This window comes from Megalops cyprinoides, chromosome 15 (assembly GCF_013368585.1).
Source record: "Megalops cyprinoides isolate fMegCyp1 chromosome 15, fMegCyp1.pri, whole genome shotgun sequence".
Lineage (NCBI taxonomy): Eukaryota > Metazoa > Chordata > Actinopteri > Elopiformes > Megalopidae > Megalops > Megalops cyprinoides.
Genome location: NC_050597.1, coordinates 14,025,522 through 14,049,594, shown reverse-complemented (window position 1 = coordinate 14,049,594; position 24,073 = coordinate 14,025,522). Strand labels below are relative to the sequence as shown.

The window sequence follows — 24,073 nt, the reverse complement described above, 5'->3', positions numbered from 1 at the left end:
TTGAGTTTTCTAGATTTATCAGATAGCCAAAACCCCTTTGAAGCCATGCCGAATCATACTCTATTTAAGCCATTTGGCACATCTGTTTCATGATAAACCAAAAAAGAAAAAAAAAATCTGTACATGTCTTTTATCAACAAGATTTTCATCGTCATATTGAGACTCAGGGTACAGTAAAGTGTTTAACCTACAGAAGTACAGATTTAATGTTCTCGTTTAACCAATTCGATTATTTGTTGTTTGGTATGTAGGAGATTTAATCTCACAGCCAACACACTTCAGCAACAGCACTTTCTGTACTTATATGTAGTTTGCAGAATCTGTTGCTGGGAACACAAAAGTGTTACCTTATGCTGCACAAACTTGTTTAGTTTTTTAGTTTTTTTTTTTTTCTCAGTTAAAAAGGAGTTCTTTTTTTTCTTTATTTGTTATTTTGGGTCATCCATATGTGAAGGAGAAATCCTGACAGATTCAATTTCTACTAGGCAGTGAGTTCTGTTTGTTTTGGCAAGCAGCATGAGAAACAGGCTGATTTTAAAAATTTGGAACTGAAGAATGCACATCGTACCAAACCCCTACATGATTAATTGAGACGTGTGCTAGTTGTATCACCAAATTGCTCTTCAAGGGGTGTAATTTACTACGATTGTTATCAGCTTGCCCCGCAGAGATCTCTGCTAATTGAAAAGTGGTGCGTAGGGAGCTCATCCGGTTTGTTTGTGCATACATCGGTGATTAATTGCTGAAAACTCCCTGATTCAGAAAACATTGGGGAGCAGGCCAGACTCAACATGAAGAGTGCAACATAAAATATCCAGCTCTAACAGTAGTAACTGCATTGTCAACAGTTTGAGTCACTGATTCTCTGAGTTAAAAATGTTTCTTATCGAAACACCTGACTCGCAGAAGCTTTTAAAGTCACAATAACTTGCTGATGGAGCTGTGGGACATGCTGTTTCCACCTTAACAGGGCTGCAACTCATTGAAGGGCATGTTGAGAAACTTCTCCTTCTCATATTCTGTCGATATTCATCTCAAATGCAAAACTTCCACACTCACCTGCACTGCATTGCTCTCAATAAGCTGGGGTGCCCCGAGGGGCCTGCTAAGTTTCTTTAGAGTAACCTTCTGCAGCTGGTGTTTGTCAAGATGAACCTTCATGTTTTTTGTCTCCCATAACTGCAGAGTAGTCATCAAAGAGAAATGTAAAATGCCCAGTTGGGAATAGAAAACTTCTAGTGTATGCCAGCTTTTTAAAGCATACTTGGAATAGGCAATTTCCATTTAGGCAGAGGGAGACCCCATGTCATATATAGTTTGAAAATGTATGAGCACAGACCAGACGGGAGTAAGAACATGGTGGGGGCTGGACTGAAGCCTTTGTTTCACTGGGGAATGTGTAACTGTCATTCAGTTATTAAATCTGTGGAAGACCTTGGGGATGTCTTCAGGAGAGAATTGAGTCCTTCTGCTCTTTTTCAACGGCATAATCAAGCAAAAAGTTGCTTCATCATTTACACTCTCAATTATTTTAAAACTAAATTAAAGTCCAACCATCATGGGAGAGAATGTCAGAAGATTGTGCTGCATATTGACTTGCAGCGTGTAGCATGAGGCAAAAGTGGTGAGATATGTGTTAATTACAGGAACTAGAATTAAATGTGCATCAACAGTCAGGATTTGTGAGCTGTTTCAGCAGTTTATTTAGATCTACCCTGATGCATACCGAAATCACTAGACAGCTCCAAAAGAAGAACATTCTTTTATACTTATGCTACGCTGAATACAAACAATCAGTCCGTTCTACTTATGTTGATTCACTGGTTTATATTAAAGTTTCATTCCTTAGATTTCACTGTCATAACTGCATTTCTTCAGCCATTGCAGCAAACTAATCAATGCCATACACCGTTGTGGGTCTGGTTGCCACAGAAAAAAAATTCTTCCCCCTCTGAGAGAATTATTGGCAGCGGAAGTGTGTGAAAAGCTGCAGGTGATTAAAATTGATCTTTCACAGGGGAGCTTTTAACTTTAAAAAGGTGACGACTGACAATGGTGTACCAAGGTCTCCAACCAATTTTGAGAGGTACCTGGAGAATCACTCACTACCCTTAATGGCAAAGGGTGGAGCTCCACCCTGCACACACTCCACTGCTCAGAGATGCCCAGGCGGATATTTTTGCAGAGCACACGCATGTCTCACCCTGCTGCCTTGAATGGGGAGGTGTACTGGGGGATGTGGGGGGGTCAGAGGGAGGGGGGCAGTGGTGGGGTCTTGTTGCAGCCAGGCTTATTGTTGCCAGGGAGTCGACTTGGTCTTCATTAGGGCCTGTATTGTTAACATCTGGACGAGATAGAATGGGCCTGTCATGGGTAAATTGTGCCACGGCTTTGCAGACGGATTTTATTACCGCTCACAGTTGATATTGGCAGGAGTGGCACCCCTGGCGGTGGATACCCTCGGCTATTTCTGTCGCTGGAGATCAACTGGAGCGGCATGTTTCCCCAGAGTCTTGGATTTCCGCCGGGAAAAGGAGGGCCGTAGAACAGAACGAGCGACACAGGGCTGCTGTAATGTTACTGTGCCCTGTTTCCCTTACAAGTCCTGCTGCTGGCAGCACAGGCTGAAAACATCAGTCCAGTCCATAGAGAATAAGGCTTACCCATAAGTCTTCTTGGGAAACCATCAGCCTTTATCTCTCAGTTTCTTTCTTTCCCCTCCCTCTTTTTCACTCTTAGCCTCTCTCTCACATTATATTTCTCTTCCCCTGTCTCACTCTGCCCCACCCCTTTCATCTATCTGTCACTCTCCACCTCCATCTCTGTACCTCTCCCTCTCTCTCTCTCCACCTCCCCCTCCCCCTCCATTCCTCTCAGGCTCGGGATGCGGCTACCATGGCAACAGCTGAGTCACTCTCAGTTGCGATCCGCTGATTATCTGATGAGATTTCTCTTGCAGCGAAGGCCGCCCGCCCTGGATCTCGGAGCTCCTCGGTCGGTGTGCATGTAGCCGCGCTGCTCTGTGGAAAAGGCAAATTCACATCATGTCCCTGAGGGAGCAGTGGAAGTGGACTTAGAAGCCGCCGGGATGGGTAATGTCCCTGACGCGGTGAAGCATTGCCTGAGCTACGAGCAAGTCATCCGGGATTACCCGTGGCTGGCTCAGTGGCTGCAGGAGGGGCAGGTGAGCAGCCTCCCTGTGTGCAGACAGGGTTGGTGGGACCAAGGGAGGGGCAATGAGGGGACAATGACCATAGCTACAGTGAGAGGGAGGGGGGAAGGAAAGATAAAGAACACAGGGTGGCTTAGCCAGTAAGCACAGACACAACGCAGAGCCACACTCCATGCCATGCTAACATGACAGCTGCTGGTGATTCTATCTTTGCTCTGTGTGCAGTAGGTTGTGTGTGTGTGCGTGTGTGTGTGTGTGTGTGTGTGTGTGTGTGTGTGTGTGTGTGTGCGTGTGCGTGTGTGTGTGTGTGTGCGTGTGTCGGGGGGGGGGGGGGTTGTTGCATTTGATATAGCAGTGGTAAATGAGAACACAAGAAAGCAAAATCATTAGCCTGAATTATTGATGGTTAATCTGACAGGCTGCCTAAACATTGTGCCACTGGTGATTTGGGATCCCCTGCATGGCCTGGGTGCTGCTCTCTCACTCCCACTTCTGGTTCTTGTCAAACTAGGGAAATGTTTCAAGTGAACAGCCTGTTATTTCCCTGGTTACTAATCTTTTCCCTCTCTCTTGATTTAGAGGTATTGCAACAAATAAAATTCTAAACTTAGTACCATCTCCTGAGACCATATATTATTATCAGAGACCTAGTTTTATTGCATTTCAAATGTACTGTAGACAGCTATTTTGACCTTTACATGTTACCTCTAGTACTCAAAGCTGATACAAGCTTAACTGTTGAAGGGACAAATATATTTCACATGCATATGGAAAATTATTAAAGCCCTGACAGTGAGCTGAAGCTTTGAACATGTTGACTTCAAACACTGAGTAAAATGCCTCACTGGGTGGGAGTAACAGCATTAAGTACTCATCCTATTTGAGCTGTCAGTGTTTTCTGCAGGATAGGAAATGTGGGAAAGAAATTTCATCATTGTCTGAGGGTATGTAAATTGCCGCACATTAATCTTTCAGAGAGCTGCAATAAATACGTACCCAGAGTTTGTTAAAGTTGTTGAAGTTGGACCAAGAGATGGACTACAGAACGAGAAGGTATGGCTAAATATATCTTCTACCCCTTCTGCCAAGTGGTTGATGGTCATTTTCACTTAATGCCTTTCTACATGGTTTCAATATGGCAGTGCTTAAATTGTCTTAGCTGACATATTTTAATGCAGACACATAGATATTATTGTAATTGTACAGTAGTGATAGACAAATCTAGGTGCATTGTTTTTTAGCCTACGGACTCTCCCATCTCCCGGTTGGTAAGGGGTATTGAAGAAGTCCCTGGAACATTTGATGGAGGGGTACAGGACAATGTGTGGGGAGGTCATAATGGTAGAAATAGAGGTTTCCGCAGAGGGAAACTTGAAGGATGACTATGCCAGCCAAACACGACATACTGGAATATCAAAGCATGACTTGGCCGAACGGTTCAAAGGTCACGCATTATGCCAGATGTGTTTTTCAAAAACAGTCCCATGTGATGTTTGATGTGTACACTGCAAACAAATTCACTCACAGCGAGATTAGGAAAATATTTCCACACACATACACAGAGAAGATAACAGACAGCAGGTAAAATCAGAGTCAATGTCTTCCAAACTTGCAAAAATAAATATGACCAAAGGTAATTCAAAGATGCCATTTTTTTCCCTGTCATAACCCAATATAACCTTTGCTGTGTAAATTTTGTCCTCAGACATTACAGTATTTATCTTTAAGTCATTGTTTATTATTATGCAGTAATGGATGTCGATATTGACCAAGCGTTTTTTTTATAAATTCTGCTCAGAGTTTTGAATGAAGGATTTGCAGTTTTTCAAAATTGTTTCACTAAAGTATAAAGTATGAAGTACAATATGCACTTATGCCAGATCTTCACGCTCTCCAGAACAAACACATGCATTATATATAGAAAACAACTAAAAGGCAGAAATGCAAGAACAAAAATAAAGTAACCAAAGGTAATGATGAGTGTCAGTCATTAGACCAGAGGTACAGGTTTTCCCCTAAATGTTCCCAAGAATCAGAGCTTTGTTCTCTGTTAAAGCTGCCACAAACAAAGACTTTCTTGTGATACATGGAGCCTGCGGGTTCATGAAAATAGAATAAAATACTTGGATTCTTTCAGCGATTACCTTCAACATGTGGTTCACATTTTTCCTTCAAGTACTGTATTGATGAAATGAACACAAACTGACCTTGAAATATATAGGAAACATAACATGATTTTACCAGATGGCTCATATGTTACATGTTTAGTATGGGTAAGTCACAACTTCATCATTCCTGTATTCATGCCTGGGATATACCATCATTTTACAAATTGTTAGATTGACAGAATGAACATTTGAGAGTTAATTCTCACTGGGATTAAAAAAAGTTTTCTGTTAAAATGTATTGTCATGTTAGAAATTGAGTAGAAGGTTTAGTCATTTTTAAGTCCATAAATTAAGACAACAAAGAAAAAATAGTTCAGAAATGTATTTGTACGCAATAAGGTTCTAAACAGGAATTTTATCAAATTGCTCACTCATTTCATTTTTTTGACAGGAAATCGTTCCAACAGGAGTCAAAATTCAGCTGATAGACATGCTCTCGGAAGCAGGCCTGCCTGTGATTGAGGCCACCAGCTTTGTGTCTTCAAAGTGGGTACCCCAGGTAATATTTCTGGTTTGTGTCCCTAGAAACCATGTTGAGTGATTTATGACTCCATCATTGTTCTCTGCCGAACTACTGAAGGAGTCCTGTTCCATGAAAGGCAAAGTGCAGATGGCTGCAGATGTTGTTATACACACACACACAGCTGTTCTGGGATGCTTGGGAGATGTCCCACAAAGACTTCATCCTCAGCACATTGTATTTTATTTACCTCAGTAAAACTAGTTTAGCAGTTCATCAGCTTTAGTTTATTCCTTCCAAGTTTAAAATGAGCAAACAAAGAAAAACTATACTGGTTAAAAAATTATGGTCATTTCTGAAAACAGGCATTGATGTATTACCTTAATCCTTCCATTTTACAGTTTTAGGCTGCGTCGCATTTGTTTTATCTGTTTTATTATGTTTTGAAGATGGCTGACTCCACGGAGGTGCTAAGGGGTATAAAGAGGTCACCTCACATCAAATATCCTGTTTTGACACCTAACCTGCGAGGCCTTAAGGCTGCTGTGAGTGGTCCTTCTTTATTCATCTCACTAAAATGTTATTGTTCACCTCAGGCCTCTCTGAATATAATATAGATTTCAACATAATTATTTGAAATGAACTGAAATGGAATGGCACACAATTTAGTGTGATTTATTACTAAACAAACACTGTAAGGTTGAGTGCTCAGCTTAATTAATTTTTTATTGAAAGCTTCAGTGTCTTTCAAAAGCTGCTATTCAAAAATGATCCTAATGAGGGCTGTCGCTTCATTATTAACATCAGTTTTGAGTGTTGTCTTTAATGAGGAATCACAGTACACATCGCATCGTATTCCGCTCTTCGTTGTGGCAGGTTGCAGCCGGAGCTGCTGAGGTGGCCGTGTTTGCGTCTGCCTCCGAGACCTTCAGCCGAAAGAACATCAACTGCTCCATTGCAGAGAGTATGCAAAGGTTTGAAGAGCTCATCCAGTCTGCCAGAGAGGCGCACATTCCTGTCCGAGGGTTCGTAACTTTGTATCATATCTTCTCATCGTGTGCGTCTGCATGGCAAAGGACTACCTGGTCATCTAACTACCAAATAAACTGCTCACCTCCATTTTAAATAAAACAGTTTTAAACAGTTTTAGCCCAAAGGTTTGTGTCTTTGCCTTTCCCCTGTTTTGAACAAGCTGTGCAGAACATCTGAGACAGATGGAGGCACAGCCAAACAAACAGAATGTGCACTATAAATTTTATGGTCAAGACATTGATATCTCAAGGCTTCGAGCTGAGCTCTTTGGCAAGAGCTGAGGATTATGAACAAATCTTCAAATGACTACTTCAAATATATGCCTTTATATTCTGGTACAGAGGTGAACATACACCTGCACACACAGTCCCTGTGATCGGTGCAATTAAAGTCAATTTTTATGAGTAGTTTGGAATTATTGGAACATTTTTCGATTCAATCCAATTGTAGTTAAATTAGAAACTGTCATGTGCTCTCAGTCGTGTCAGGAGTCAACCTTTTCACTAGTTCCTCACTTCAATACACCAGGGGTTCCTTAACAGCAGTGTAATTATATATGAATTCTAAATATTATATCAGCCTTGTGATATTGATTTTTGCTTTTTCTGAGAAAGGACAAGTCTAATCAGATCAAAAAAGGTTTACACTAAGTAAACTTAGTTTCCTACACCAGTAAGAAATATTACCTGGGGCAAACTCAATCTCCCAGACCATTTTTTTCCTAGAAAAAGTTTATGTGAAATGTCAATGATGCAAAGCACAAAACCTAAACACAGTCTGTGCATAAATCTCTCGCTATTTTTATTTTTTATGCCTCGTAACAGTACTGATGTGTAGTTTTTTCATAATGTTTGTTTTATTTAAACAGAATTTTTTGAAACTGAATACTCGGACAGTTTTGAATTATTCTAGAAATTATGGGTAAATAAGCCATGTTCCAGATGTGCATTGAACCTGGTACTTTGCGTCCGTCACAACTAGAAGTCCAGATGTGGCTAAGCAAACACCGCATGTTTCAAATGGTGGCAGCACTCTTTAATCTAAAAGAAAACAAAGCAAAATCGCCATGACAACGCGTCAGCTTGACAGCCTCGTTCTGGCAGAATGTGACTTAATGTCGGACGTTTGAGATGATTGAATGACGTTCCCCTTCTGTGGCTCCAGGGAGACTTTGTGGAAATTCCGGTAGCCAACTGAAGTATCATCTAACTGCTGAGAGCCCAAGAGGAATATATTCTACTTTTCGCTTGTTTGTGTGCTATTTCAGGCGGTAAATGTTTCCTACACATATGGAAAGGGCATATAGTGTACATGTAGTTTATTCTCCTACATCATTTCTCATTGTCAATGTAGGCAGCACAAGAACAAGTAAAAGAAATTCTGCACCTACATTTGATGTTCCTATGCCAGTAATTGCAAAAGTGCACCAGCAACCCTGGAGACCTGACAGTAAATATATGGTCAGGGTGGCCCTGTCATGTACATTAAAATATATCCACAGTCTACCTCATACTTCATGTTTTTTCAAGCAACGTACAATTACCAAAATCTTTACATTTCATTTTCACATTTTCTAACTTTCTACATGATTATCATATATGCATTTATCAATATCTAATATGTATAAGTATCTATTTGTGGCATTTCTTGGAAAAAAAAATACAGTTCTGTCAATTTATTCCTGTCAACATCACTTACTAACCAACATTCAGGGCCGATTTGTGGTTAAATGAGTGCCATTTGTAAGTATGAAATAAGAGCATGTTGCAAACGTTTAAAGAAGCAACTGACTGACCTTGAATACCACAACAGGAAGTCCTGTTCCCAACCAAGGGAAATAGTGCCTTATTGAGGAGGACTTTTTTCAGCAGGCCTCCTTATTAGACTATGTTTGAATAGGACTTGCCAGTAGGTCTCCGTGTTTTTGCACACTACCTCAAAAAATTTCCTAGTGTCATGCTGTTATAGAAATCTGATAGAAACACTGAGTTGTTTCTTTTCTACTCATTTTACATTTCTTTTTGATAAACAATTTTATGTATTTTAGGTATGTTTCCTGTGCGCTAGGATGCCCATATGAAGGACAAATTCTACCAGCTAAAGTGACAGAAGTAAGCTATTCCCATTCATGATTTTCACACTTTTGCCTGAACATAAATGAAAACAGTAAGCTGCGGTAGCAAGATTCCAGAGAGCTGTGCATTTTGGACGATTGCACAAATCCATGTGGATCCCTATAGGTTGTGTGTGTATCCTCGGGGAGGGAGGCAGTCATTTCCTGTATGTGTAGCGCTGCTTGTTTATGTTTCCAGAGTGTGTTGTTTTGATGAGCTGTTCTGTTCTGTGGTAGGTGGCAAAGAAGCTGTACGGCCTGGGCTGTCATGAGATTTCTCTGGGTGACACCATCGGCGTGGGCACGCCGGGCTCCATGGCCAAACTGCTGGAGAGTGTACTGAAGGAGGTGCCCAACCATGTCATAGCTGTCCACTGTCACGACACCTATGGGCAGGCGCTTGCTAACGTCCTCATGGCACTACAGGTGAGGGTGGGGCATATCCCGAATTTCCCCGTGGGTCTAACATTTACTACCACTGCTACTGCATTTAATTGTTCATGTTTGGAATACTATCTAAACCCCTGTCTGTGTCCTGTAATATAGGGTAACATTTATGTCACTTTACGAATAGTAATTTCCATATTTACAAACGTAAACATATTTAGCAGCCTTTATTATATATAAGTTTAATGGACAAAAATTAATTCTTCTACAGCTTTGTAAGTGTTTTGTCCTCCGGAAAAACAATGAATGAAACATGGACTGTCACAAACTCCAGTAGCCAAGGTGTATATCACACACAAAGTCAAAAAGAGACAGAAGAAAACACTATCAGTCAATTTAGGACTGAGTAAATAGGAAAGGTAATATGGGCATTGGAAGAAAGGCTCCCCTCAAGGGGGAACCGGACAAAAACTGATGACATATCCTACCAACAAAAGCAAATTTCCAGAACCGTACGGAACAGATGTGTATGCGTAGGGATACATGTCACCAGGAAAAAAAAGAAAAATAAAACTGGACCAGAGCCTTAGCACAATACGTCTTTAGACTCCAGAATCAAATACGGTCTAATGATTGGTTTCCAGAATGGCACATCGTATTTTTTACGACCTTCCTGCTGTGAACCCGAAACAGAGACAGGCTGTAGATGTGAAAAGGGAAGAACACCGTGCCCCTCGTGTTAATGGCTATGTGGTCTCTCTGGGGCCTTTGTGCTCTCTCCCACTGTTTGTCTTCGCCAGCAGCGGAGCTGGGCTCTTCGGGGGCTCTGGCAGGTCAGCAGATGTGAGGGGGTCGGCACAATGGCGCACCTATTCGGTGTCCGTTTCACATGACAGCGACCTGGGCCTGACAAAGCTGCGAAGCTCGGGGAGAGAGAGGGAGAAGAGAGAGCTAGGCCCCAGGGGCGGGGTGGGGGGCTTCCAACTCATCTATCGCTGAGCTGTTGAACTCTGTGACAACGGGGGTGCAAAAGAAGCACAAGGGGAAAACTATCCTTTCATTGCCCACTGCCATACTGAACCAAACACATGGCGAACGGAGAAAGGAGAACCCCAAGGCATGTGGAGCTGCCTTCCTTCATCACTCCCTCTGTCTATTTCCCTTTCACTCTGTCCTTCTGCCTCTTTCTTCTCTCTTTCCAGCTTGCCTACACTTTCTTTTTCACAGAGGTGCAGCTGGTGACAGAAAGGCTGTTTTTGGATATTGCAAATGTTTTTCTTTATACCAAAGGCTGCATGCACAGGTTCATCTGACTTAGACTTTAAAATAGAAAGATTTTGGTGACTTCCAGGACGAAGACTTCAGTGTCCTGCAGGTGCCTGATTCAAGGTTTGAAATTTTGCCCCTATTGGCTAATAAACACCTCAAAGGAATGTCTTAAAAATGAAAAATTTATAGTAGGATTCAGATTGCATTTTATTACACAAAACCAATATTTTTCCTTGTCAAACTGATGTTATTATAGGAAGCAGTCAACTGACAGAAAAAGGCATTCTAAAGAAAAATGAAGAAGAATAAAGAAAAAACACAACAGGACTTTTGAATTTGCATTTTGCATTTGCCTGTGAATTTGCATTTTGCATTTGCATTTTGCATTTGCCTGTGCATTTTGAATTGTATATTGAATTCCATATTCCTCCACATGAGACAAGTGTGGTGCATATATATATATATATATATATATATATATATATATATATATATATATATATACCTTGTCTCAGTTTAACTTGTGAAAATAACCAGCCTTCAGGGGAGACCCTGAATTGGGGCACTGTTGACTAGAGTGAAGAGAAGCAGAAATGAGCTGAATTTCTTCTGTCTGAATCAGCATAAAACTGATTCACCACAGCTGCCCCAGGACCACAGAATATAATAACAGGCAGAAACATTTAGCCAGCCATTTGTCCTCCCCCATCTTGACAAAAGCGATGGAAATTAAAGATTTTATCGTAGCTTTTCAATACAAGGTGCCAGTAGTTCACACCACCTGCAGTGAGAGAAATGAATTCCACCAACCCTGCCAGCTCATAGTCACCTCTGCTTTTGTGCATGATAAAGACATTCCATACCCTGTCTAGCTTTCTTCTGGGAATCGTTTTTTTTTTTTTTTTTGGTCCCTCTTTAACACTTTTACAAACCCACCTTTGGCAGGCCACACAATGGGAATGTCTACTTCCATTTCATGGACTTGGCTTAAGAGTGTCTGTCTAATCTGTCAAACTTTTCCATACTAACTGTTGCTGACTTGCAGAGCAAGTGATACAGCACGGTGGTTTGAAACTTTGCTAAGGTTAACTGACTTTCAGCCTAAATTTGAAGACCAAACACAAACCAGCCCACAGTAAACACTTCATTTAACCTCTGAAGAAGTAAATAAACTTTTAAAGCCCCATACAGTTTTATGGTGGAGCATTTCCTTCTTGTTCCAAAGAATGGGCCCGCTAAAATGATCGCTGTTGACATAGGTTAATGATTTTATAGACACAGGACTCTCAATGACTGTTTTGAGAGCATGGGAAATAATGCACCATGGTGGCTACTCAACCAGCTTCAGTTGTACCTTGATTATGGAAACTTCAGGCCTCAGAATGAGGTGAGAGTCTTTCTTTAGAGGAAGTGGCTGGCATGAGTTCTTGGGGACACCGGTCTGGCTAGAGGCCCATCTACATGATCTTTACAAAGGTTGCTAGCTAATTAAGAATATTCTACTAATTAAGAATATTCTACTTTATACATGTACACTACAACACTGTTCATCATAAAACTTGAAAAGTAAACATAATTTTGTTACCATTAACCAGTTGCAGTTACTGCTGCAGCTAATGGTATTTTATATAGCTAAGAAGGGATTATTTGAAAATCTTTCAAATTTCAAAAATAACAATAATAATAATAATAATAATAATAATAATAATAATAATAATAATAATAATCCAGCCTGTCAAGTGTTTTTCAGACATACAAGAATGACAGCTGCACCACAACGGTTGACCCAGATTTGTACCTCAACTCTATCTTGTTAGTTTCTATAAACTAATCTCATTGTAATTTGCCGAGACTAGGACTACAAAACATCGCTTTAATTAGAGAGCCTTCAGAAATCCTGAAACTGCCATTGATTCTCTGAAGCGTGTCTGTGAAACCACTGCAAGGCGAACAGGATATGGGATCACAGTTGGCTTCTTCCGGCTTACATGCTGTATGCTTTTAATTATATTTCTTTTGTTGTCTTGCAGAGTAAAGATTATGCTGGTTCTTTTAAGTTGAAGCTTTAAAGGACCAGAATTAGCTGGATTGTATTCCAATTGCATTGATGTTAAGGGGCTGGGAAAGACTTAAGAACCGAAAAAAGTGAATTCTTAAAGCAAGCATAGAACAATGTGCAATGCTGAATGATACAAGTGGCAATGCAAAGGAACAGCTGCGGCTTTCATTAAAAGGGCTTCTTTAAATCTAGTGACATTAATGATATGACAGGATACAATTAACTCCCTCATTTAATTGAACACTAGGCTTAGTGGCTCATTAGGCAAAGCTCTGCCCTAGAGCTTAACTGAGTAGCTGGTGTGAGTGCTGTGCTACTTCACTGATGAAAGCCAGCAGCATCGTGGAGCTACTGAGGAGGCTGAAAATCAGTTTAACTCCCCTGTGTACACTGACGTCAGGGCAGTTTCAATTAAGGAAGTGGTACCTGTCAAGGAAACGATTCACACTGCTCATTCACTTTGAAACAAACTTGAAATGAGCCAAAAGAATTCTTGAGTCAGGATATTTTCATGGGAGCTGCTGATTCATTTTAGGACCTAATTTTAGCAGCAAAGGGTAACGCAGAGCTATAAAAAGAAATATGAAAAGATTGTAAACAGAGAGGAATACAAAAAGAAATATGTAGCTAGAAATATGACCACAAAATTCATAATATGCACCAAGCAAATTGAGACACATTTTCAAGTTAATTGACTGTGGACTGTCCACAAATTTTCCCTGAATGTTGCTGGGTGTTCAGGGTTCCAGTTTTGCCCCCCTCTGAAGAATTATGATTATTTCTGTGTACACAGAGAGGGCAGAAAGTAGGACAGTCTTCACCTGGGCAACCTAGAGGAACTTGTTCGCAAGTATCTCTTACTATTTCTGGTTTTTTTAATCCTGTCCTTGTGCCACACCTCTTCCCAGCTGAAATTTTGAGTACCATTTAACAAGGAATTGAAACTGAAAAACAAGCAATGGCTATTTCACTTTGCGTAAATAGAGTGCAGATGTGCTTTTGTTTTGGGAGAGAAAATTCACTATAAGTTGGCACAGATGTGATGGCTGTGTTCACAGAGATGATGATAAGTGTTACTTCTCAGTGCATCTCTGGACATTTGCCATCACACAAACCTGGGCGTCACAAGTATTTACTGCCCAGTTCTTCTTTCCCTCAGGAGTAGGGTCTTTACTTTGGCTCCAGTACCATGGAGTCTATTCATACTGCAGGTACCCCTGAGTTATAATTTCCTAGTCTTCATCAGAATAATTCATTTATATTTTTGTCTACCTTCCCATTCACCACAAATACCAGGAAAAGATTGTGGCCTTGCAGGGGCAGGGGTGTTTGTTTGCTATTGCTTGGAAAGAGTTTTTCCAGGTCGGAAAAATATCAGTTCAGCAAGTTGCCCACTGCACGTCAATACCCTCTGGTCAAATCCCACGCTTTATTTAGAGAAATGTCACAGCTTATCTGGCAAAGGATGCTACCACAGATGCTCAAACAGACATTTCCTTGCAGTCATCAATGATCCAGTTTCCATACATAGGGAGACCTTTGTTCTGCAGATTGTTATGAATATGCAGGGTGTTAGAGATAGGTCTCACATTGTTTTCAAGCTATCTACAGCTCCATGAAAGTAGCAGCACTATAACATCAGATCCTCATCTGCACATCCACTCATCAAATTGAACATTTCCCACTTGAATCTCTGACCAGCCTTCCCGGTACAGGTTTTTATCCAGTGAGAAACAGAAGTCGCCTCTGATTTTTTTTCTCTGTCTGAAATTGTTCACTAGAGACCCCCCTGGCCTCCTGCAGCTAGGGACTGGCTAAGCAAGGGTTGGCACGGTAAATTACCATTCAGTGTTTACACAACAAAACTTCTGCCCAGCACAATATCCCACACTGACTTTAGTGAAACCAAGGTCTGGAAATCTACAGTGCAAGCACACACCAGAGTGGATCACCCCTCCCTGCCAACACAAACAGCAATTACAGGCGAACTCGACAGCAATCGCACAAAACGGCTCTGTTCCCCTGAAGAAGTCTGCAATTAGGGACATTGTTCACACAAGAAAGGAGAGCTGTGATTGTTTTCTGCAGGCCTTTCAGACAGGGCATGAGGTTCTGGGTGCAGGTCCCGCATTGATCTGTCCCGATGCCGTGGCAGGGTCAGGAGGAGGATAACCGCGTTAATTTTGCCTCTCTGTGGGATCTCTCCACATCTGGCTCTACTGCGGAAGCTGGAAAACTTCTTTAATATTCTCTTGACAGTCAAGGGGACATGTGGAAAACATTCTGATCTCTTAATCTGCAATGCTCCTGAAAAGTAGACATTTGGCTTCATAATTTGCTACGATGAAGACAAAAGGTTCCAGAAGCTGTTGTAAATAACTTAATGGATTGGAGTGCCCAGGGGCCCTGGGAGACGCATCAAATCCTTGTTTCCTCACACATGGAAGTAACACGTTAAGGCACCACACCTGCACGGCATTTTATATCTTGCGGTAATAAGATCGATTCCTGAAACACAAAAATCATATGCAAACAAATGCATATGATGCAAGCCTTATATTAATTGTGCTGTGAGCCAAAAAATGGATATATGGAAGAAACTTCGAAAATGCCTTTGCTACTTTTTGTAACTGAAAAGGCAGACAACATAATTTGACAGTGGATATTTACACCCTAAAATTTTGTAGTTTAATAAAAGAATTATTCCACAAACAACAGATGACAACATTACATGGTATGTAAAATGTAAAATGAGCAAAATAATTTCAACTCACACCGAGTGAACAAATAGCATTTGGATTTCCAGAACAAACAGAACTGACACACATGCACATACACGTAGACACACACAAACACACACTCACACACACACACACACACACACACTCACACACACACACACACATACACACACACACACACACACACACACACACACACACACACGCACACACATTTAATGTTAGATGTTGAGTGAGAAAAGGTCAGTGATCTGTTATTTTCCTTTCAGTATGAAGGTGGGACTGTTGTGGGCCTGTGTGAATCCTGGACTGTGTCAAACACTCCCAATGCTCCTTCCCACCTCCCACCACCACCCAAAAACAACACTCAACACAAATCACAGGGGAACGACCCCTTGTGGCCACTGCCAACTCTACTGTGAGGCAGTTTGACAAACAAAGGCCAGATTTTCAAATCCAAAATAACCAGAAACGATGAAGTGAAGGGTGCATATAGTTTCTGAGGTATTATAAATATGCCTCAGTCAAATTAAATAAAAAGGCCTCTTACCTGTATTAACGATGCCATCTGCATTGATATGTAAAAAGATATATACGTTATAGTAATAGTTAATGAGGTATTAGTTGTAGTAATAATCATAGGCAAGATTGGTGTAGTGGGAGGGGGTCAGGTAAAGACCAGCATTTGAAACTGAAACTGGAGCAAGAGGTAGTTATCCCCTGCTTTGCAGTGTTTTCTGGCTGTTGAGGTGAGCGGGCCAACAATAGCGCAGACTTGCAGGGGAACAACCCATAACGCTTCATTAATTCTCATATGGAGGCCAGACATTTGTGGTGGGTCATAAAAATGCCCTTCCCCACAGAAAGTACAAATTCTACAATCACCTCAATTGCGGACATTGTCCGATCCAAATTGAACCCAGGAAAGTTAAACAGGACCAGAAAGACACCTAATCCATGATTATTATTTCATATGCAGTGTGGTGTTTATACAGGAGGAGGAGAAGACTGAGGCATTGTATCCGGGGACATCGGAGGCAGTCTTGATGTCATTAAATTTGAGTTATTTTGAGGGCTCGTATTTAAATTTCCCATTTGCCAGGCCCATGTAATGTACACTTTTGGAATTCACCTTTTGAAATTGGAATCTGGACAATAATCACCCCAGCGTGACAGGTAAAACTGTACTACTACTGTACAGAATAAAATTCAGACTCACATTTCATTTTATTGTTCTCTCACCAGGAAATTTGTTTCACAGTTCTTGTAGGGCCTTACACTGAAGCACACATACAGTACAAAAGAAATGATCATGCAAAATAAGACTGTACTGAACTCATACATCATTACTGCTACTTTAAAAGATGAGTTGCCCTTAGCACAAAGCTCTTACTGAAACAGGATTCCCTATAATACAACCAGATACAGTCCTTCTCTGACGGTAGTTTTACAAAGCAGCAATAGAAAGCATTCTTTGGACAGGTTGAAATTTACCACAGCAACAGAATCACTCAGCATTTCCCAACGGCATCTAAAAACAAACCTTCTTAGACTTCATATTGGCACCAACAACCTAGACATATCCAGTGCCTAGTACCCAGTACTTGATCACTCTAAACCCTGAGTGAAATCTGATATAGTGTTGTGTTGCTGGTACAGATAATTGTTTGGCACTGCAAATATAACTGATAGGTAATGTTACTCTCAGGAATCAACTACTGAGAAATGCTAACACACTTGTTAATTACACAAAACAATTATAAGTAGCTTCAGGACAGTTTTAAGGTAACTTGTTAGAATTTCCTAGATTTTTACTAGATTCATAATTTAACCCCACAGCACTTCACCAAGTGGAACAACACAAAGGAGTAAAGTGTTTCAGACAAAATCGCATGGCTTTAGAAAAAAATACATCCTTTCTTGGACACATTTAAAATACAACAGTGCACTGGCATGCTTCAGGAGAAGGAATCATAAGGCATAATCACAGTTGTCCATACATTCTGTGCCACTTGGCTGCAAGTTGTGGCACGCTGATGGGGAACAAAAGACACCTGAAGATTGAGGGGTGGTGGGGGGAGTGAGTTCCTGTGCACTGAATGTATTGCCTGTTTCTCTCTCTCCCTCCTCCTCAGATGGGGATTTCTGTGGTGGATTCCTCGGTTGCAGGACTGGGGGGCTGTCCTTATGCCAAAGGCGCCTCTGGAAATGTGGCGACCGAGGACCTCCTTTACATGCTGCACGGCCTGGGTATTAATACAGTGAGTGTTGTCCTTGGGGCTCCCCAAAACAAACCCCAGACCCCTTTTAGTCAGCGCAAAATGTTGAGTTGAGGATCCTCCTCCCCATTCTCCCACATTTTTCGTAATTCTCCATTTATTGTGCATTTAGGGTAATGTCACATGCTACCTGTGTATGTATCTAAGTTACCTTTAATTGTCACCCTTAATTTGATGGTCCTCTGTTGACCACAATGTTGTGTGTGTACATATGGTACATTGCGCCTTGACTGCATGGTGTTCCTTTTGCAAGTCCTCCCTCTGCTGGTCAGATATTACACTTGCTACTGAGTTCATTTTTACCATTTCATGACTTCACAGGGAGTGGACCTCTCCAAAGTGATGAGTGCTGGGGACTTCATCTGCAAAGCCTTAAACCGTAAAACCAACTCCAAAGTCGCTCAAGCAAACTGCCAGCCCTAGACTTTATCTAAGTCACTCCTTGAGGAAAACCCTGATGTACTTTTGTCCCTTCATATGACACTGACCCATGCTCTTAATGATTCATAGCATATGTAGTAACTTCTATGCTGCGTAAAATATCCTCAGTGTTATAATTTATGAAAGTAAGCCACTGCACGCACTTTAGTGTACAGCAAATGTTGGATATTAAGAGAGCACAGAGGGGTCACTGGCCATTTTTTAGACCAAAGACATTGACCCCTTGGTTTTTCTCTTCTCTGCCATCTGATTACTATACATAGTGCTCATGACCTGCCATCTGGTTTTAGCACATAGTGCTCATGACCTACTGTCTTGTTGCGGTATGCATCGGTCATGCCCTGCTGGATTAGAGCTGGAAGACCAAGAATCATTCCTGTTCAGAGTTTTTCCTCCCTGTCCATTGGGGTGTTCTTCCTCTCCTTGGTCATTCATTTCCTGTGCAATGTGGTTGCAATTAGATGGGAGGGGGTGTTGAAGGTCACAGGGGGTCATCCTGGGTTTGAACGCAGCAAGGCCAGATCATTATCTTCCCTAAAATGTAGTTTCATTTCCTGTGTTCTCTTCAGGCGGAGCAAGCCCCCTTTGCGCATGTTGTACACATTTATGTGTCTTCTGCATCTCCCACAGGGCACAACCAACTCCATAGACCTTCAACCCATCCCATTCTTAAACAATTCATGCCCCATTACTGCACCATCAATCTGGTTTATCCTTAAACATACCTATTCCATACACCATCAAACCAGACCAATCCAGGCCCACTCCTACTCCCCTTAGCCATTCATGTTTCCCCTAACTGATCTGAAAGGACTGGACAAGTGGAAGCAATATGGCAGAAATTCCATCACAGGCTAGAGGGCTAGGTGGAACAGTTATTATTGCTGATATATAACCAATACGTTCAAGTGTTTGAATAGTTATCAAGAGGGGTTTGTGGGAAGAGACCAGAGTGTGGTTTTTCATTAGGCCACAGATTCATCTTTAAACCAACCATCTTCAACACAATCAGTTCATTTTAAAACAAGGGATGCTCTATTCCTCAGAACCCCAAACTTAAACAAAATCCTTAAAAAGGCAAGCTGCATTCTTTATACCATCAACCCAGCTCACCCTTAGACAAACCACTCCCTATGTTTCACACCATCAACATTGCTCACCTATAGACACAACATGCCCCAATCCATGCACTGTCAATTTGGTATTCCATTATGAAGGCCCTGTCACCATGTTCTCCAGCTGTAACAATTATGTATTTGAAATATGGGTCTTCCACTGGTGTATGCTGAACAGACTTGGAATCAAATGCATTTGAAAATGCATATTTGTAGACATTCACTTTGTTAAACGCAAACCTAAATGCAAATGCCTAGGGTCCAGTTGAGTGTATGTCAGTGTTTGTTTGTGAATCCTTTGTCAGCACCAAAAATTATGCTTCTGCTTCATCCATTCACTGTGCATTTAAAAGAAAAAATGATGCAATAGGTGTTTGGTATAATGCAACTTTGGTAAAAGTATTAGTGTTTAATATATGCTAAAACCTATTTATATATTTTGTAGTTATACACATACTCAAATGTACCCAAATATATTACCAGAAGTAAAATATATTTATTGTTCATGCTGAATATTTTTAAAATATATTATATACTATATGTGATTTCATATATATTCTGTATGTATATATATATATATATACAATTATATGCATATCATATAGATTTTTAACTTTTCTCACATACAGTATTTAAAAATGTGCCAACAGTGTTAAAACCTGCAACAATTCTCTGCTTTAATATTTTGTTCAACAGATGTGTTCAACTGTCATACATGGACAGTAACTAACATTCTTTCACAGTAAATTAAGGTGACTAAATATAGCTTAAATCAGTCATTTTTACTTCAATGTTTAAAATATTATTTATTATTATTAATTTATTAATTTATTATTATAAAACTGAGTCAAAGCTAGCATTCATGAACAGTATATGAGTTTTTGCTTACTTTTCCATGCCATCAAAATTAGTTTGCCTATACAACGATGTTTATTTTAAGCATATCATTTGTTTATGCACATACAATTCAAATAAATGTATATAGAAGTAAATAAAGGAAAAAGGAGTGATTAAAATATGTAAAACATTAAACCTTGTTTCATTATGTCAAGGTTTCATAAGGTAATTTAAAATGAATGGGAAAAATGCCTGATACTGACAATTATACCTGCCTTTGTAATTGAACTTGAGTGTCTCATTTGTCTTTATATGTGTTTGCCTCCATCTGAAAGAGCTTTAGATACAGCTTTCCTACTGTGTTGGCCATAGAGTGAAGGGTATGTAAACAGATACATAATACAGTGTATTGTAGTACACCATCATTACCAGACCAGATATTGAGGATATGGACCAAAGACCCATTATTCCACATACAGGGAAGTACATCGACAAAGAAAGACTGATATATGAAAAAGTAATCTCACCGTGTTTGCCTTCGGTTCAACAACAAAGTCAACATTTTTAAATAATTATTCTCAAATTTCTCTTTTGTCTTCCATCTTTGAAAAATATTCCAACTAGGAACACACAAAATGAACAAACATCCAGCTTTGAAATTGCCAGTTCACCTCAGATGGATTTTGTGCTTACAACTTAGAACACTGCTTCTCAATCCTACTCCTGACGGCCCACTGGTCTACATATCTTCTGTATATCCTTGCTCTACCTACCTGACTGAACTCATCAGTGGCACTTTTGATTAGCTGAGCACACCTGATTTAATCAAGCAGCAAGGACAGATAGAAGATACGCAGGACAGTGGGCCGCCAGGAGAGGTTTGAGAAACGCTGGCTTAGAATACCTTCATTTTTGGGTTTACAACCTGCAAAAACTACTAACACTGTACTGCGCTCATTGGGAAGGAGCTAAAAATGTTGATATTCTTTCATCCTGGTCACAAGTGTCTGTTGCACACGCCATGTGAAAGACAGTACTGAAATGTCCACTGTTGTTTGCTCTGATTAAGGTCTGAAAACTGAGGTGAAGTTTCTGGAGACACATTATTTATTCTGAGGGACATCTGGGCCAAGGTGCTGAGGTTCAGCAGAAAGGAACATGGTATGCTTTCAGTCTTAACTCTGAGGAACTGAAACTGGACAGAGATGTACTCCAAACTATGTACAGCTGCCTCTTATATGGGCCAGCCCTTATCCATAAATCTTATGTTTCCTCTCCCAGTATAATGTTACCATGCCGATTACTTTCTTGAAATGCCATTACTCTATTACCATTTTATAACAGGAAAATAAATTTTCCCACAACAAAAGGTGAGTTTAAGTCACCTGTGGCTGTCAGTGGGCTCTAACCGAGGGATTTCGCGCGAGATCATAAATGAAGTTAATGCCGGTGGAAATTAATGGACTGCGTTAGCTGTTAAAAAGCATACGAGAGTGCATTTTTTTCTACAATTGAGGCTGATACCCATTTGAGTAAAGGACTCAGAAGGGAATGAGTCAATATTGGATTGTCACTCAGTCTTGTTGACATAAGCGGCTGTAAAATAGCACTCTGGCTGCATTTGTTACTGTTTATCAGACCTTCCCAGAAATGGCAGTGTAAAGCCTATCTGCTGGTTTATGATACTCCTTGGAAACACAGCTGAATTAGCCCACCGAGTGTCTCAATGTATGAGAGCTATAAGAAAAAATAAAACAGGTTTAGCAATCTAAGCCTGGATCTTTTTATACAGCGATGGTGTTGTTGTGAATACCTTTCTATGGCAGATCTCTTTCTTTGGATAGAAAGGAGGACATCTGTGCATGGAATTCATTGTTTGAGGTTCCACACACATTTTATGGGTGGGTTTTGTGACTCATCAAAGAACAAAGTATTTCAGTGCAACTTGATGACGGGAAAAGATTTTGCAAACGAGTTCAGCCAAGCATAGTCAAATGTCACGAAAGTTCTTTTTCTCATTAAGGACTTCTTTTAAATTCTCAGTTTGCTGTATTGCAATGCTGCATGCAAGGTATGACATCCTGATGTCAAATTTTAGACTGAACTGAATTCCAATCTCATTCTGGCAATATGTTATGTGCAAAGTTAAGTGTGTCACTTAGGCTGGAGTACAAACCTCCCACTTTTCTGGCCTTTGAAAACCAAAATCCATAAACGGTTTTACAATTACTAAAAGTGCAATAAAACCAATAGTACAAGCCGTATAGTCATTCATTCAAGTTCAATAGCTATATGTGTGTCTGTCTGCATTTTTGTACCTTGTTCATATTTGTACTTGTATTATATCTACAGTTTGGGCACCAGATTTAAGAAAAACATGGCTGCGTAAAATTTTTGACACAACGTGAGGAGGTTTTTATGGAGAATTATTGCAGAAAACTGCCACCGACCAAGTGAATAATAGATCAAAACACCAGTCATTACAGTCCTGTTAATATGAATGCAGATGTTTACATGTTTCAGGCAGCAACAATGCACGAGACAAACATCACTGTCATGGGACTCTTAGTGGAACAGCAGACCTATTTCTTCTGAGACTGTATCATTAAAAAATCATATATTGCAGTATACATTCCTCAGTATGTAATTAAGAATTGGCATCTTTACACTTTAGAATCTTTAGAACTTAAGACTCTTAGAATTAAGATTCATGGGCAGTATATGCATTGTCTCTTTTTCCTCCCGTTTTTTTCAAGTCTGCAAAATTATTGAGCTCATCTGTCCCCATTTCACTCTGTCAGAACACCCTTTTTAGTTTGATTAAAATCTTTTAGACTTTAAAACTTGTTTAATTCCAACAAAATAAATAATTGTATTGTAACTACAAATTGAAGATAAAATGCAACTACTCCCCAAATTATACACCTGTACCTGGATATTGGTAAAAATCTTCTTGACAAAATAACTTGTTTTTAATGAAAGAAAGAACATGCAGAATATAAAGACAATCAATAAATCATAAAGCTATCCTTTCCAGCTGGCGGAGGATGGAATTTGGCATTCTCAGCTGCTCTGCACATACTGTTGGCACAAGATATTTGGCAATTAATTCCATCGCATTTATTCAATGTATTTATTCTAATGTGGCATTTTTATTTATGGTACATCTCAGTCTGCAGTTTACAAGTCTGTTTTCTTTATTTCTATTAAATATGTACAATAAAGGGCACTTACCCAAATTTATGCAAAACGATGATGACAGTTATTAGTATTATCACAGTCACTAGGATGCACACAAGACATAAAATCAGTTGATCTGAAAAATGAGAACATCTCACTTAAAATAATTATATATAATGCTAAAGTCTATACACTTTACCAACAATAAATAGAGAAAAGAAGTACCATTACTGTTGGAAAACCATGTCAATAAATGTGTAAAAAATATAAATAATAATGTAAACTGCCACTGTTATTATTTTAATTAGAAGGGGTCAGATTAAGATGGTAGATCTTAAATTCAGATTATGACGAAAGAAAAAAAAGAATTTGCCCTTACCACTGAACCATAGGAGTCCCAGATGTGTGTCATTCACCTGTGTTGTATGAGGCAGTACAACTTTTTTATTAAGGTGAGCATCTGAAAAACAGAAAGAAGCAAGACTGTGAAAATTCCACACAAGATTACTGTTGAGAAGATAATATATACCACATAGCAACAGCACATATTGCAATCATGCTAAAGTTCCATATGCTGCACATTTTCTGCATTAAAAATCTGCACATTGCTAGATAGATGACTTTATTTCCCCAAATATAGTTCACCAGGACAGAATTTGAAAAAAAATTCTTTTGGCAAATTATAGTGATCCCTAACATCAAGATATAACATGTTGCTTTTTATAGTTTCTTGAAGGACATCGAAAAAAATGCATGACACAAGACAAGCGCTGTTAAGGGGTTATTGCTGATATGCAATCTGCATAAAGACATTGTCATG

The 24,073-nt window shown here is 40.0% G+C and overlaps 1 protein-coding gene across 7 annotated transcripts; it reads left to right on the top strand.

Moving 5' to 3' along the window:
- The first annotated feature begins 3,088 nt into the window (after positions 1 to 3,088).
- On the top strand, positions 3,089 to 18,485 carry hmgcll1 (3-hydroxymethyl-3-methylglutaryl-CoA lyase-like 1). 7 transcript variants are annotated; one of them, XM_036547052.1, is made up of 9 exons: positions 3,089 to 3,184; positions 4,148 to 4,225; positions 5,732 to 5,839; positions 6,250 to 6,345; positions 6,677 to 6,825; positions 8,880 to 8,943; positions 9,183 to 9,371; positions 17,537 to 17,662; positions 18,002 to 18,485. In XM_036547052.1, the coding sequence occupies exons 1-9, from the start codon at positions 3,089 to 3,091 to the stop codon at positions 18,101 to 18,103; spliced, it is 1,008 nt and encodes a 335-aa protein (XP_036402945.1). In that variant the 3' UTR covers positions 18,104 to 18,485. The 7 variants fall into 7 exon arrangements, with proteins under 7 accessions (XP_036402945.1, XP_036402946.1, XP_036402944.1 ...); XM_036547053.1 differs by having other exon boundaries at positions 3,089 to 3,188; positions 4,152 to 4,225; XM_036547051.1 differs by having other exon boundaries at positions 3,089 to 3,191; positions 4,152 to 4,225.
- Positions 18,486 to 24,073: the final 5,588 nt, after the last annotated feature.